The sequence below is a fragment of the Nyctibius grandis genome, chromosome 15, assembly GCF_013368605.1.
Source record: "Nyctibius grandis isolate bNycGra1 chromosome 15, bNycGra1.pri, whole genome shotgun sequence".
NCBI lineage: Eukaryota > Metazoa > Chordata > Aves > Nyctibiiformes > Nyctibiidae > Nyctibius > Nyctibius grandis.
In genome coordinates, this window is record NC_090672.1 from 10082744 (window position 1) to 10097896 (window position 15153).

The following is a 15153-nucleotide window of genomic DNA, read 5'->3' on the forward strand; positions in this document are numbered from 1 at the left end:
TGAGAACAAGGAGCAGTTTGACTTTCAGTCATTTCTTTAAATGACAAAAAAGTTTTACTAATAGATTATGCCCTATCTACCCTACCTGTGCTGGAGTTTCAGGCCACTGTCACCTGCAAGGGTATTTCAAGCAAAGGTGAAGATATATTTAGAATCTGGGTTTTGGACAAACGCCTTATCAGATAGAGGATTTCAGCACAAAGCATTCCCTTGCAAATATCCATAAGATTCTTCTTCAAAGTTTGGCTGGAAAATCTTTATAACCCATACTTTGACAACACAATGCTTTCAATACTTGAAGTTACCTTCGTTCCCGTAGGATTCCCTTATTTTCCAAGAAAAACTTTTCTCTCTAACCAATCATCTCCGACTAAGTTCATTACAGGAAGAAAAAATATTCAGTAAAACAAATAGAACCTCAACTCGCCTTGAAAGAGAAAGCCCTTGGTAAGGAAGAGCCTAACCGTTAGCAGCAGCGGAGCTTACCTCTTCAACTGTCAAAGGCATACAGATCCGGTACTCCTTCATGAGCATATTCCTCCTGCCTCAGTGCGGACCAGCAAACTGGGAGAAAGGGGGTTATTTCTGCACGATGAGCACGACGAAAACCAGCCACAGGAAAAAATAATCAAGCCTCTTATCTCTGTACGCGCTTGACAGTGTGTCCACAAGAGAGTAATGCAACCATCCAGGAAGGCTGACCCAGACAGGAGAAAAACCAACACAACCGCTCCTTTCTTCCAGTCCTTCCTCCTTCAGCCTGCGATCATGGGAATTTCGCACACGCTCGCACCGATAGACGCTACCAAGTCTCAAAGCCCAAACGCTATCGCTCCGGCCAAAGACATCCGTCGGAAGTGCACGGACGCGGCGGTCTCCCGCGGCTCTGTCAAGACATGCCTGGGGCGGCGAAAGGAACAAACGAGCCGAAAATGTGGCTTTCGCCACCGCCGGCAGGAAAGCCCAGATGCTGATTTCCAAGACAAAGGCTTTTTATAACCTTTCCTTCCCCGGCTGCTAAACACGGCTCCCACCGCAACGCGGCTGCGGCCGCCGCGGCTCCCGCTGGGCTCGGGGGCGGGCAGCGCGGCGGTCCGGCGGCCGCGGGTCCCCGGCGCAGGGGCGGGCGGATGGCGGGGCTGGAGCGGCAGCGGCAGCCGCGGGCGCGGAGCGGCGGCCCCGGCGGGGGCGCGGCTGACATCAGCGGGGCGGCAGGAAGGGGGGGGGGCGGCGGGGGGGCGGGCAGCCGCCGCTCGGGAGGGTTGAGCAGAACGGCGTGACCGGCCCGGGGACCCCGCGGGGCTTCCCGGGAAAGGGGACGACCTGGCACCGAGCCGGGAGAAATCGCGGTTTAACATTAATTTACCATCGATTTGGGCGAAGTTTATTGCCCTACGTGTGAGAACGCACCTCGCAAAACATTTACAAGCCGGTGTAAGAGAAGAGAGCCCCGTGAGACCGCCGGGCAGCGGCTCCGGGTCTCGCCCAGCCGCGGCAGCGTGCGCTCCGTGCAGCCCCGGCACAGGATGTGAAGGCCTCACCCATTTCCCTTCTGGTCAGCCCGCCGGTATCAGCCAGCGGATTCTGCAACACAAATAAAACTCTTTTTTTTTTTTGTATCAACTCTTTACTTTCCAATACCACACAGAAAGTTCAGTGAAAAAGTGCCTGCTTCCTAGTTGCAAGATAAAGCCAGAACCGTTTTAGGAAGCCTATTTGTTGCTACTTTGTATCAATTTGTTAGTTAAATCGTTTTTTAATATGCTCGGGGTTTGTGTTTTTCAGAGAAATTTACACAGCATTCATTACAACCTGATACGCCCAGGAACCCAATTCTGAAAGTAGCCGAGAAACCCAAACTGTTACACAACCTCAGGCAAACCATAAAGTGTTCACATTGCTGTTTCTCCTGTCCTCCAAATGGCTATAAAGCCTGTATCGCAGAGAAGTGCTGTGACAGAAATATGAAAATACAAGGCACTGTACAGATAACGGTAAAATATACATCTGCATTTAAATATAAATTATTTGCAAAAACAGAAGTGATGAAATACCATATTTGGGACAGTTAAAGATGAATTTAGGTCTATGAAATGTGTGTTTCATAACAAGGAAGAGCAAAACCTCTCAGATTTTCATTGGTTCTGAACGTACGTTTCAAACCTATGTATATAATTTTTAGCCCAGAGAGGACACAGTGCCATCTCCTGGAGCTAACAACATCACTTTGCCATCCCATTGCAATAATGACACAATATTTCACGCACCCTGCCTTGTCAGTGATGTGCAAACACCTACACAAAGAAATAAAAAATCTGGGAGCTCTTGTTAACAGTCTGGATTTTCAACCAAGGTATGAACAATGTGGTTAATGAGACTTCTGTCTCCAATCTGACAACAGCCATTTATAAATATCCAAACTGTAGCTATAATTCATTATGTTGGTAGTTTATGTTCCTGAAACTTCTACGCAAAAAGGCCAAAACAAGGCAACACCTGTGACATTGCCTAAAGATGAGAGATATCCAAATTCAGATCTAAAACATCTACTTCAGTTTTAAGTGATTTGCTACTGGTTTCATTCATTAGGAACAGTATCTCTGGATTGCTGCTGAAAAGCAGTGTAAAAAAATTGAACTTCTTTGCATAAGGCCTTGATGCTACTCAGTTATAGGCAAAGACACTGATTTCAGTAAAAACAGGAGAAAGACCTAAACTAGTTTATCACCTATTACGTGCTTTCAACATAAACCAAACCTTATAGCTCTGTTTGAAATACCAAAGCATGCAGATCTGTGGAAAGTCGTGTGTCAAATCCAGAAGTGACTTAAAATGGAAACCAAAATTACTTCCCATACCTAGAGCAAACCATTCTTCAGTCACGCCATGCTTATTGCCAGAGGCACAGCTCAGCCTTGTGCTGTCTGCACATACGGGGAAAAAACAGTGGTCACAGCAATACCCGTTACAACTCCCTACTATGAATACTGTCCCAGGACTCTCTACAAAGCTTGCTCATGAAATGCTTCCTAGGGGACATGCTGAGACAGAAAACTTCTTGCTCCAGCTAGCCAGGAAGTTTCTGCCAACCATGCCTGCCTCTAATTTGATTGTTTTCTGTGAATTGTCAGGAACTATTATTCTTACCTCTGCAACACGCTCTCTATGATCAGTTGTAAAAATCAGGTATTTTTCACTCATCTTTCATTTTTGACCTGGGGGAAAAAAAAAAAAAACGTATGTTAAATCATGCTGAACATTAACTTATCCAGACGGACTTGTGTCAGCAAAATGTTGCTTCATAATAAGAGGCAGTAAAAGGTATTTTACCAAGGACTTTTGAATAAGATTGAGGGGACGTTTTTGAGCCATTCAGGAAGTCTACATTGGAGGCAAAAGCTGCCTCCTCATCTCCCAGCATACCCATGAAGGTAAGGGAAGATACAGTTGCAGTTATGGATTAATTTTCTTCCTCTTTCACTCACTGTCTGAACCAAAATTACTGTATATGGGAATATGTTCAATTAGATTAGCATCTGACTTTTAACTTTCCTGAAAGCCATCACTCCCTATCCATTGACTGTAAAATTATACTAATATTTCAATGAGCTAAAAGAATGAGATGTTACAATTCAAAATAAATAGCCAAAGCTCTGTAAAAATTTGTAAATAGCCAACTCCTACTTTCTCTGTGACACATGCATGAATTTTCAGTACTTAAGTCAATTAATAACCAAAAATTATTAAGGATCATGGATAAATTGTTACCGGACTTTTTAAATCAACTTTGAGTTAAAACAGAAAGTGACTCAAAGTCCATGGTCTGTGCTGTGCTAATTGGAAAGCATGTATCAGACACAATTGCAAAATACAGTATTGTAGCTCTGAGCTCACTTAACTGAATTACTCTGAATTTACACCAGCGTAGCGGATGTAGTAACTCAGTCTTAATTCCGTAAAACAAAAGATTTAAATGCCCCTCTGTCACATTACTGTGTTGTTACACGTGTGGTATAGTCATAAAGTAACACAACACAAAATGTAATTTCATGGTAAATTATTTTTTCTGGGAGTCTTAAATAACATCCAAAGATACAGGGCATTCACTGATCATTATTCCCTTCTGAGTTCTTCACTTGCAAACATGTTTCTCTCAGTTTCTCCAGTGAATTAAACTTCTGCAGCCTATGAAATTCTGGGTTGGAACGGGAGATGATGGCAATCTACAGCCACAAGTGCTGCACCAACATCTCACAACTTATCAAACACGCTGATGGTGCAGCACTGTCTAAAATCAGGATCATTGTGCTTTTCAAAATCATTGTGTCTCCTACCTCTTCCCCACATCTCCAGCAATGCAGGATGACTGACTCAAGGCTGGAACGCGAGATGCATTGAAATCGCCACAGTGAAATCACCAGCTACCGCACCCCAGGTCCTCCACTGAGGCCAGCCCGTGGTGCGGCCTGCCGTGTCACCGTGGCTTGGTTCTCTCAAGATGTGGGGAAACGGCTCGAAACCACGACCCTACTGACTCACCACCCCCCACCCTGCGGCCATAGCAAGGTCTCAAGCTCTTCGCACACGAGCTACGAGCGACACCGTGGCTGTGGCAACCGTGCCGAAAACGCACGCCCCTGCTGGGGCAGGAGGGCTCGGGGCAGGCTGACGGCCGTGACCCGACTCCATGGGGATGAAGTCACCGCCCCACATCTGGCGCCACCTTCCCCCTTCCTGGGTGCCCGGGGCGGTCCCCTCAGCCTGGGGCACGGCTCCGAGCGAGCCATGCCGGGGCTCAACGGCAGCAGGGCTACCCGCAGCCGAGAGCCGCCGGACGGCTCCGCTCCCGGGGAGCGCGCACCCCTCAGGGCCCCGCACAGCCACCGCCGCCTCCCCTCACGCCCCGCCCCGCCCCGCCCGCGGCCCTGAGGCGGCCGGAGGTGCCTCAGCAGCGCCTGTTTGGCGCAGCGCGGGGGCCTTGCGCGGGGCTGCCCCGGCCGTGCCTGCGCGCAGGGCCTGGCTGCTTCCGGTGTGTGTGCGAGGGGGGACGCGGAGCGGAGCCGGGGAGATGGCGGAGGGCGGCGCGGAGCGGGCCGATGGCCGTATCGTGAAAATGGAGGTGGATTACAGCGCGACGGTGGACCAGCGGCTGCCCGAGTGCGAGCGGCTGGCGCAGGTGAGGGGGGAAGGAAAGCCCAGCGGTGCGGATGGGCTGAGTCATGGCGTGGGGCGCGCTAGGCCGCGCTCGGGGAGGCGGCCCGGTGGCGGGGGGACGTGCGGCGCGACGTGCAGCCGCCTCTTGTCACCCGATCGGCTGCTGCGGGGTCCGGGGCTCGGGCCCTCCCGTGCCGTGTTGGGGAAGGGGAGAAGTAGGGAGGGTGGGCACAGGGCGGTGAGGGAGGCGAGAGGAGATGTCAGGGTGCAGCCTCGCGGTAAGGGCATAGGAAGGCCCGAGTCCACCAGAAGGGACGTGGCTTTTCCCTGCTGCCACTTTCCGCGGGCAGCGCGGCTGGGCAGGCACGTAGGTGCTTGTTCATCCAAGGACTGTTGTGCACCAAAGCTGCCTTCGTGTGGTTGATCCTGTGTCAGGTTAGACGGGCAGCGCTTTGCATCCTTCCAGCTCGGCCATGTACGTGCCCCAAAAGACTGGAACGGAGAGCCAGAGCCGTGGCAGGCTGGTAGGGTGCCTGGCATCTGCTGAGCAAACACGGGTGTGCACCCAGCCATAGACAACCACAGAATGTCTGGCTGATGGGATCGTCAAAGTAATCATGCATATGGTGTATTTTAAGGATTCTTTTATGGACTTGTTCTGTAGCATAGAGATTCCTATGTATCTCAGACCTCAGAACAGATAGACTGGATTTGCTGTTATGTTCTGTCCCAGTAGGATGGCATCTAATTCTTTACATGCTGCAAATACTCTGCTCGATCCATGTGTCTCGTGATAGACATATTGTGCTAAATAGCATGTTGTAGGATTCTGAAGGCAGTGGCCTTAAGATAAGTAAATTGCATCTTACGCTATCTTAAGACTGTATTGCATGGAGAGTAGGCACAGGTGTTTTAACCCACGGCCACAGCTCTGCATAGGTCTGGACACCACAACCGTGTTTCATTGCCATATAACATGTAAATTTTGCAGCAGTAAGAGCACATCCTTCATAAACCATTGTATATAGTTTAAAAGATTTCAGTAGTTTTAGAAACAAATTTCATTTTCTCTTTTTTTTTTCTGCTAATTTTCTGGTTTCTAAGCTTTTTTTGCAGCCTCACAGTTGCCACGGTCTGTTACAAATTCTCCCACATTAACAGATTTTACAAGATATTTGCTAGGAATTATGACTTAGGACTAAAAATACATTGTGGTATCTTTAACTCCTCTAAACAAAGGCAAATATAGTTCTCAAAACCCCAAAGTCAGGACTATTCTAATTCCGTGCATAAACTGTAAAGCATGTAGTTTTTGCTTTCTATAATATGCTGTAATTAAGATATGATGAATGTGGATGAAAGCAACAGTAAAACAATTTTTTGGCCAAGGTATCTAATTCCATGTCTGTTCTCACTTAAAGGTTGTTTTGGCTAGGAGAGAAATCAGCTTCCCATCTAGCTCGGTGAATGCGAGCTAACCAAACCTCTCTGAAACTTGCTAGGTTTCTCGCATTAGACAGACAATTTATAGCATGGATTGGGCGAAAATGGAAATGGTACCTTTCCAGTTTAATCTGTGTGCAGAACCACATATTTACAGTTAGTGCTACCTATGTTTCTTTTTTTAAGGAATAGAATACTTAAAAATGAGTGTACAGGCCCATCTGTGTTTTTTAGTTACATGAGAATTAGAGCTGCTCTCAATTTAAACTGAGTTGTATTTTTCACTCGTGGTGATAATTCTTTGCCTGTCACATTAGGAAGGAAGATTGCAAGAAGTAATTGAAAACCTTCTCTCCTTGGAAAAACAGACACGAACGGTAAGTAGCGTATGGCGTGCAACAGTTATGCTGGGTTGTCCCACACACCCCCTTGTTCCCCTGCATTCAAGTCGTGAAGGGAATTGGAGTTTCAGTCTTTCTCTTTTGTTGTTCTTTTCTTTGAAAAGAAAATCAACGAGGCTAGATATAATCAGGTTTTTTCCCTTTGTATCATAGAAGTGCAAGCGATAGAGGTCTGCAGGTTGTTTATCCCATCACTGATATGTTGTTTGTTTGTTACAGGCATCTGACATGGTCTCCACATCCCGTATCTTAGTTGCTATAGTGAAAATGTGTTACGAAGCTAAAGACTGGGATGCTCTTAATGAAAATATTATTCTTCTATCAAAGAGAAGAAGTCAGTTAAAACAGGTGAATTTAATCCTTTGAAACAAAAAATAAAATTATATTTGGAGCTGTATTATGTACCTGATTCCCCCCTTGTGTGTAGGGACTTTCCTGACCTTGTAGCACCTGCGTGAATATATTGTAATTAGCTTCTGTTGACATTTTTTGGTAGACATATGAAAACCTACAATGAAACTAATGTCTGGAATTAGTCTGTCTTCATCTTGTGCCTGAGCTCCATGTGGTTCAGCTTGCCACTTTTGGCAGCACAGCTGTGACCTTTCTGCTTCTGTGCATACCAGTGCTTTTAGATGATACTTCATATTCTTTATTTTTCATGTTCACATGAGGTGTACATTAAACAATTATTGCAATTTATTGTGATCAAATAAGGTGTATGCTTTACATGCTTGCATTTGAAACTGTCATACTCTGGAATTCAGGTCTGTCAGAAATGGGCTATCAGAACAGCTGAAAGCATTTGCATTTAAGAAGGTACAAAGTTCATTGCAGTGTGTGTTAGTCTGACTTAGAAGTCAGCAACAGGTAATTTTAATGGCATCATTGCTTTAGGAAGAAAAAGGTTACCTACTTTTTAATGTGCAGAAACATTAGGAGTTTGTATAAAAGTAGAGTACAGTTTAATTCTCTAATTTGCACAAACTGTGGCTGAAGACTTGGACCATTTTGTTGAGGAAGAAGTTTCTAGAAGTTTCATTCTGTTTTTTTTTTAAAGGAGGGTTTTTTTATCATAATTGTAACAGCTTTGTCAGCATTGTTACCAGAAGAACATATTCCAGTACCTGTGCTTGCCACTGAAGGATGCTAGTTTATCAGTGCCTATTTGGGAATATGCAGAGATGGAAAAGCATCGGTCAGAAATAATTACCCCTCTTCCTTCCGTTCCTGAAAAAATCTACAGGTGTCCTAAAGAGAAGGGCTAGTTCACACACTTAAAAGAAGATGTACCTTCCTTTTAGCTATGCAGGTCTTTGACAAAACTTACCTGTTTGCCCTGTTCATGTGAGAGTCGTGTGGATTTGGCAGGAGAGGAGTACTACTTTTCAAGAGAGCACCGCGTGGGGTGAATTATTTTGAATATCATTGGAAAAACGGAAGCAAGAAATGACAGAAGAGGCATTGCATTTGACTTCTAGCATCAGTTGCTAGCATCATTTTACATGTTTTTATGAATCAAAGTGATTAGGTGTATCTTGCATGCTTTTTGTTGAAATGAGTCTCTTTAGTTTGATATGAAACTATTTAGTACTTACTCTGACTGTTATAGTTTGAATGCATTTGCGAAATCTACAAACACAGTATATTTTTCTTTTCTGTTATTGTACTAGGCAGTTGCTAAAATGGTCCAGCAGTGCTGCACTTACGTTGAAGACATCACAGACTTACCAGTCAAACTGCGCTTAATTGACACGTTGCGTATGGTTACAGAAGGAAAAGTAAGATTTTGTTTTAAGACTGAATGTCTACAAGGTAGAATAAAAATGTTCACCTTCTTTAAAAGCATAGCTTCTTAACATTATTTTTTAATCTTGTTCAAATAAGAGCAAAAGTAATTTTTAAATTAACCTGAGAAGCCAAGTAGTGTGTTTCTTCCCAAAAGACTGCAAATATTTTCCAGATTTCATATTTAAATAATTTGCTGAAACACTGGTCGTATTTCCATGATGTAGATATTTGTATGTATTATTAATATAATTAATAATACATTTTAGAGTTCTAAAATGCCATTTATTTTTCATTTTTTAAAATGTTATGTATTGAATTTGTTAGAGAAATGGGCAGGTTTAGTATAATTTCTCCTGCCCTTAGCAAGGTGTTATGTACAATTACGGTAACCAGAAGGTGATATCAAAGCATTATACCAAGTTAATTATTTATACAATATTCCTTTTGCTTTAAGAAAATAATCAATTCTGGATTAAGACAAACTTGTATTAATGTTATGGCTTTTGTCTGTTCAAAGTTAGTCTAAATTGTTAGTAATCAAGTATTGTTGATTTACGGCTGGTCAGGAGTGAGTGACATAATGCAAACGGTAGTACTTAAGACTTTAATGGTTAATGTGTACTAACTTCATCACTGTTTCAATATATTTTAGCAGACAAAATATCTAATACTTCATTCACAGTACACATCCTTTTATGTTTGCTTAAAGAATGGTAGATGAATTTAGACATTTTTTTTTTAGATTAATTTGGTCCAAATACTTGCGGTTTGTCAACTATCCATCATCTTTTATCTGTGTATGTTGTCGGTAGTACTGGTATAGTGTATGGCTACACAAGGAATTAATTGGTTGTATGAAAACATCAAATATATGTCTTAGTGGGGATGTGGTCTTAGAGTTTGCACTATTCTTTAAAGAATTCCAGTGTTTAAACTACTACTTCTGATTTCAGATATATGTGGAAATTGAACGTGCTCGCCTGACAAAGACACTTGCAACAATAAAAGAACAGAATGGTGAAGTGAAAGAGGCTGCCTCTATTCTGCAAGAATTGCAGGTAACACGCCATGTAACTCAAAATTGCGTCAGCAATAAAAATTAATTCTAACTGCTCTTAGATTATTATTTAGAAACTTAATCAGGTACGTCTGCAGAAATGCCTGGAATGAGATTAACTGTTATTAGTGAAGGTGTAATTCGGTTTTAACTACTTCTGTTAGTCTCATGGTTAGGTTAGATAGAATATTTCCCATTTGGAAAACAGATTTCAGTTCTCTAGGTAGTGCATTGAGTTTAGTGTTAGTGGATTCTTCTGGTGTAAGTGGGGGCTACAATTTAAAATTGAATAACCTTTTCTCCATTTTCATAGCTGTTTTTTCTGTTGTGGTGTTTTGTTCCCCCCCCCCGACAACCTCCCACTCTTCTTGCACAGTTAAGACATCACTTGATTTGACTTTGACAGTGTTAAATAGTTACATTTTCATTTTAGGTGGAAACCTATGGTTCAATGGAAAAGAAAGAACGTGTAGAATTTATCTTGGAGCAGATGAGACTCTGTCTAGCTGTAAAAGACTATATTCGGACTCAAATTATCAGCAAAAAAATTAATACAAAATTTTTTCAAGAAGAAAACACAGAAGTAAGTCACTGGAGGATTTCTTTCTCTGCCTCCCCATCCCAATTTTAATCTGACATGCCTCTCTTCAGGTCCAGCCCTATGTTTTCTGCTGTCCAGTTGGATTTCATTTACATGATTCACGGAGCTGTATTAATTTTACTGTTTGATACTATTTCAGAAACTAAAGCTGAAATACTACAACTTAATGATCCAGCTGGATCAACACGAAGGCTCCTACCTCTCCATCTGTAAGCACTACAGAGCAATTTATGATACTCCATGTATCCAGGCTGAAAGTGAAAAGTGGCAGCAGGTAAAAAAAACATTGCATACAAAATGTCTGTATTTTCATGTGGCAAATACCCATTTCATTACCAGATCAATTTACAGCAGATTACATAGCTCTTCAGTCTGTTGTTCTTAGGTTTTTTTAATGGCTATATTAACAAATTGGTTTGTTGAAAACAGATGTAATAAAGTTGATTTCAAATTAATATTTATAACTAACATCTTCATTATATTGTCTTTGAAATCTTGAGAATGTCTTGTCTCTTTTATGCAAGGGCAGAAATTAGAAACAGCTGTGCAAGTGTGGTCTAAATGATGCTGTTGTGTATGCAATACAAATGTTACATATTTGAAAAGATTTTTTTTCATGTATTTAATTTTAAATACTAGGATTTTAGTTAACCTGAATCAATTTAAATATATCACTGTGAATGAGGATTCATTTCTGCAAGATGACATCAATTTCACCTTAACTTATTAATATGCTAGGCTGAAGCCTTTTACATGTTAAACTTTAAGCCCTGTGAGCAGTGTTTTCAATTCCTCTGTTTAATTATGGGAAAAAACCCACACTCTTTCCTCTTAAACAGGCACTGAAGAGCGTTGTTCTTTATGTTATTCTTTCACCGTATGACAATGAACAATCTGATTTGGTGCACAGAATTAGTAGTGACAAAAAGCTAGAAGAAATCCCCAAGTATAAGTAAGTATTCTTTCTAATAAACAATTCTTAGGTAAAAAAAAAAAATCTTTCAAACTAGCTACGCAAGTGAAATCTGTTTATGGTGAGTCTGCTGTAAGCCTCAGAATTTAATGCTGTATGAAAAATACTGCAAAATTTTCATGATTGTGCAAGTTCTACATTAAAATGAATGTTTCTTTATAAGAGAAAGATCTTTATTAGAAACACAGTCTGACTTGAGCTGCCCCCTGATAGCATGAAGTATTACAGAGTATATTCATGAAGAACAATGAATATTAATGGTAATACAATTAAAACATTTAAAATTATTTGATCTATTTAAGTATGAAATGAGCCTTATTAATACAGGATTGTAAATCAACTTTACTAAACCATTTAGAGACCTCCTAAAACTATTTACCACCATGGAATTGATGCGATGGACTTCCCTAGTTGAAGAATACGGGAAAGAATTGAGAGAAGGATCCCTTGACAGTCCTGCAACAGATGTTTTTGGCTGTACAGAGGAAGGGGAAAAGAGATGGAAAGATTTAAAGAATAGAGTTGTGGAACATGTAAGTATGGCTGTCGTTAAGCATTAGCTATGTATTCAGTGCCTCACCTAAAACTGCTTTTTGCTTGCCACATTTTAGTTACAAAGAGAAACAAAAAAAGTATGTAGTAAAGCAGCAGATAAGTTGCCTTTTCCATTGTGTTATATTTTTAACATTTTATTTATATCTTTATTAGAGGTAGGTTTTTGGAACATTTGCCAGAAAAAAGTGTACAATTTGCACTCAAATTGTGAGATTTAGCATTCACATTTCAACAGAACAGAAACTTGAAAGTCTTGCTTTGTATTAAATTCATAATTAGTTGATTTCATTACTTAATAATTTGTCATGTAGAGACTTATATACCTTTTACAAGCAAAAGAACTGTGTTCACAACCCCCTCACGTACCTTATGCTGGACTGCCTTTAGAGCACTAGAGCTCCTAATCGGCTTTTAACATTGACTCTTACATTTTTGCAGCCTGCTTCAGTTATTTTTTGCACATAACCCTCTACTCTGAACACTTTTATTCCAGAATATTAGAATAATGGCTAAATATTATACCAGAATTACAATGAAGAGAATGGCACAGCTCCTGGATCTGTCTGTTGATGTAAGTGTTGCTTTGCTTATCCTTCTTTCATAAAGGGTGTGGAAGTATATGTGTGCATGTGTTTGTGGCAAAAATGTAAGTATTCAGCAGAGTAACATTCTCTGAATTGGAGTTCTCTTCTTAGCTTAAAAAGCTCTGTAAGTGATGCCATAGATCATCAATGCATTGTTTTACAGACAATGCAGAAAGACATAGCATTGTAGAAATACACTGCTTGGTACAAAATTCTCAGGGTTTACACTTGTGTGTTTATGAATGTTCATGGATATACTACCTGTCATTGTATCTCTATATATCTGTCTTTGTATGATCCTTGCAGCTCCCCTGGCTTCATCCTTAGTCTAATTCCCCTGTTTGTGTTACCAGTGCTTTTCAGCTCTTACAGGAAGAACAAAGTGTGCTATAGTGGTAGTCAGGGAGCATTAATGGAACTTTAGTTCATTGGGTTCTTTTTATAAGAAATAGGGTAAGAGCCTGTTGGGAGTAACAGTATTAATCTGAATATTTATTGCTTTACTAGTTAATACAAAGACCTGAGTGTATTTTCATACCTTTATGGGAGTTTGAAAACTCTTTTTTAATCCAGGCAGAACTCAATTTCATGATGCATGTGCTCATAAGGCGAAGGCTGCTCTTAAAAATTCATTTATATTCAAGGTCTTATTTAAATGCTGGAGCTTCTTGTCTTGTGTTTCAGTATTAAAAAGCTCTTGTCAATGGGTGATTGAAACTGACTGAAGATACAGGGTTTCTCACCTCTAAATGTCCCTGTTTGTAGACGGTTGCATTTTGTGAACATCGGGTGGAGTAATCTTGTTGTCATCCCCATTTGGGTTTTCAAGAGCTTTCCAAAGAGATTCATACATCGGTATTTTGAGTGCAAGTGAAAAGCTTTACCTTCCTGTCTCTTAATTAAATCTGCTCTTTTTCACAAACTCAGAATAAACCTTGACAGTGGTCAGTAATTCACATGGATTTTCTTATGCCGTCCTTGTCACACAGCTTGTTCTGATATCTGTGTAGCCAAGTACTCTGAAGTGTAAAAGTCTGTTGGTGTAGTATATCAAGCTTTTAATTTCATGAAACATAATCAGATATAGGTCAAATAAAAAAAAAGTTTTTTAATAGATCGTGCTAGTGCCTTGCAGTGCCAACACGTGTAACATTAAAGTATTGTGCATTTTTTTTATGTACAATATTACTACAGCTGTATTTCTGTTAAGGGTAAAGAAAATCTTGTTCCATGTGCTTTAATGCTGTTTGAGAGGAATTCTGATGTTTTGTAGATAAAAATGCTATTTTCTTGACTTAGTGCTGTTTGTCTTTACAGGAATCGGAGGAGTTCCTGTCTAACCTAGTGGTTAATAAGACCATCTTTGCTAAAGTAGACAGGCTGGCAGGAATTATCAATTTTCAGAGGCCTAAGGACCCAAACAATATACTCAATGACTGGTCTCACAAGCTCAACTCACTGATGGCCCTAGTTAACAAAACCACACATCTCATTGCCAAAGAAGAGATGATACATAACCTGCAGTAAGGTGCCTCAATAATCTCAGTGCTTTTAAAGAAGGCATTAAATCTTCATAATAGAGACTATTACAGTGTGTATATGGTTTGTTTTCTCCCTGTCAAGCCTTCCTGGTCTAAAATTTAGAACATAATTCTGAAATTCCTGTTGACGATTAAGTTCCCTTGATTATTCATTCAGTTGTTAAATGTTTTTGCTACACTTGGTGAAAGAACATAATAAAACTGTATTGCCTGTATAATAGTAGTCTTGTGATTTCTTCTTTTCCATGTATACATCTATCTGTCTAACACATAATTCTGTGGTTATTTCATTACAGGACTTTTTGAGGCTGTGATTGAGAGGATATACTGTAAATAATAAAATCCTAGAGTTTTACAGTAGCATGCATTGAGGTAACTTAGAATTATAATATTGTAATGTTATGTCAAGATACTGTTTGACAAAAATTCTGTATGTTCATGCTTATTTCTTGTCATTTGGGACTACAGATAGACTTTATGAATTAATTCTGAACTGACTGAGAAATCTACCTGAATCTTGTCTGCTTGGTGCAAGTCACTAATTTTCACTGGTTTGTCGTTACAATTTGTAATGGCTACGATAGCAGTTATGCAATTAGCTAAGAGAATACTTCAAAGCTGCTGCTTCTCATAATTGAATGTGTTTTATTCAGACAAGATAATATCCTCTTATTTGCTTTAACCTACTTGTAATGGAGGGGAGCTGTAGATTTTTCCCTATGTTCCTGTTCTGTTTTTTTAAGAAAGTAAAATAGTAGCACGAATAGTATAGTAAGAATCAATGGAACTTTTATTGAATTTGCTCTGTTTTTTAATGTTTTTTAATGCTAGCCATAACTAACTATTCTGTTCATAATTAATTAGGTAGAGACTATAATTGTAAATGGTGTATTGAGATGTATATAAATCTTATCTCTTTAAAAGCACACTGAACTTCAAACTAACACTCTTCGCACAGGTAATTATAAGAATACACAGTAAGTCAGGAAACTTTAGACAGCGATTCTGTGTGAGGGAAGTCTGTGAAGGGACAGGAAAAGATGGAAGCTTGGA

The 15153-nt window shown here is 40.7% G+C and overlaps 2 protein-coding genes and 1 long non-coding RNA gene across 5 annotated transcripts in view; 1 reads left to right on the top strand and 2 right to left on the bottom strand.

The window, feature by feature from the left end:
- Positions 1-1101, bottom strand: part of PITPNC1 (phosphatidylinositol transfer protein cytoplasmic 1) — an 82261-nt gene extending 81160 nt beyond the window's left edge. For all 3 annotated transcript variants that reach the window (XM_068413446.1, XM_068413445.1, XM_068413448.1), the window contains exon 1: positions 487-1101. Coding sequence is in view for 2 of the 3 variants with exons in the window: in XM_068413445.1 (XP_068269546.1) it covers positions 487-534 (48 nt within the window). In the remaining variant the exon portion in view is untranslated. The remainder of the gene's footprint in view (positions 1-486) is intronic.
- A 297-nt stretch (positions 1102-1398) lies between these two features.
- LOC137670648 (uncharacterized) lies at positions 1399-4834 on the bottom strand. Its single transcript, XR_011049323.1, has 3 exons — positions 4335-4834; positions 3148-3215; positions 1399-1584 (listed from the first exon to the last, which is right to left on the bottom strand). It is a non-coding gene; the product is annotated as an uncharacterized lncRNA (long non-coding RNA).
- A 156-nt stretch (positions 4835-4990) lies between these two features.
- Positions 4991-14318, top strand: PSMD12 (proteasome 26S subunit, non-ATPase 12). Its single transcript, XM_068413214.1, has 11 exons — positions 4991-5176; positions 6915-6974; positions 7218-7346; positions 8672-8779; positions 9743-9847; positions 10280-10429; positions 10587-10721; positions 11287-11399; positions 11779-11953; positions 12469-12546; positions 13877-14318. Exons 1-11 carry the CDS (start codon positions 5069-5071, stop codon positions 14084-14086), a joined length of 1371 nt encoding a protein of 456 aa, XP_068269315.1. The 5' UTR covers positions 4991-5068; the 3' UTR covers positions 14087-14318.
- The last annotated feature ends 835 nt before the right edge of the window (positions 14319-15153 follow it).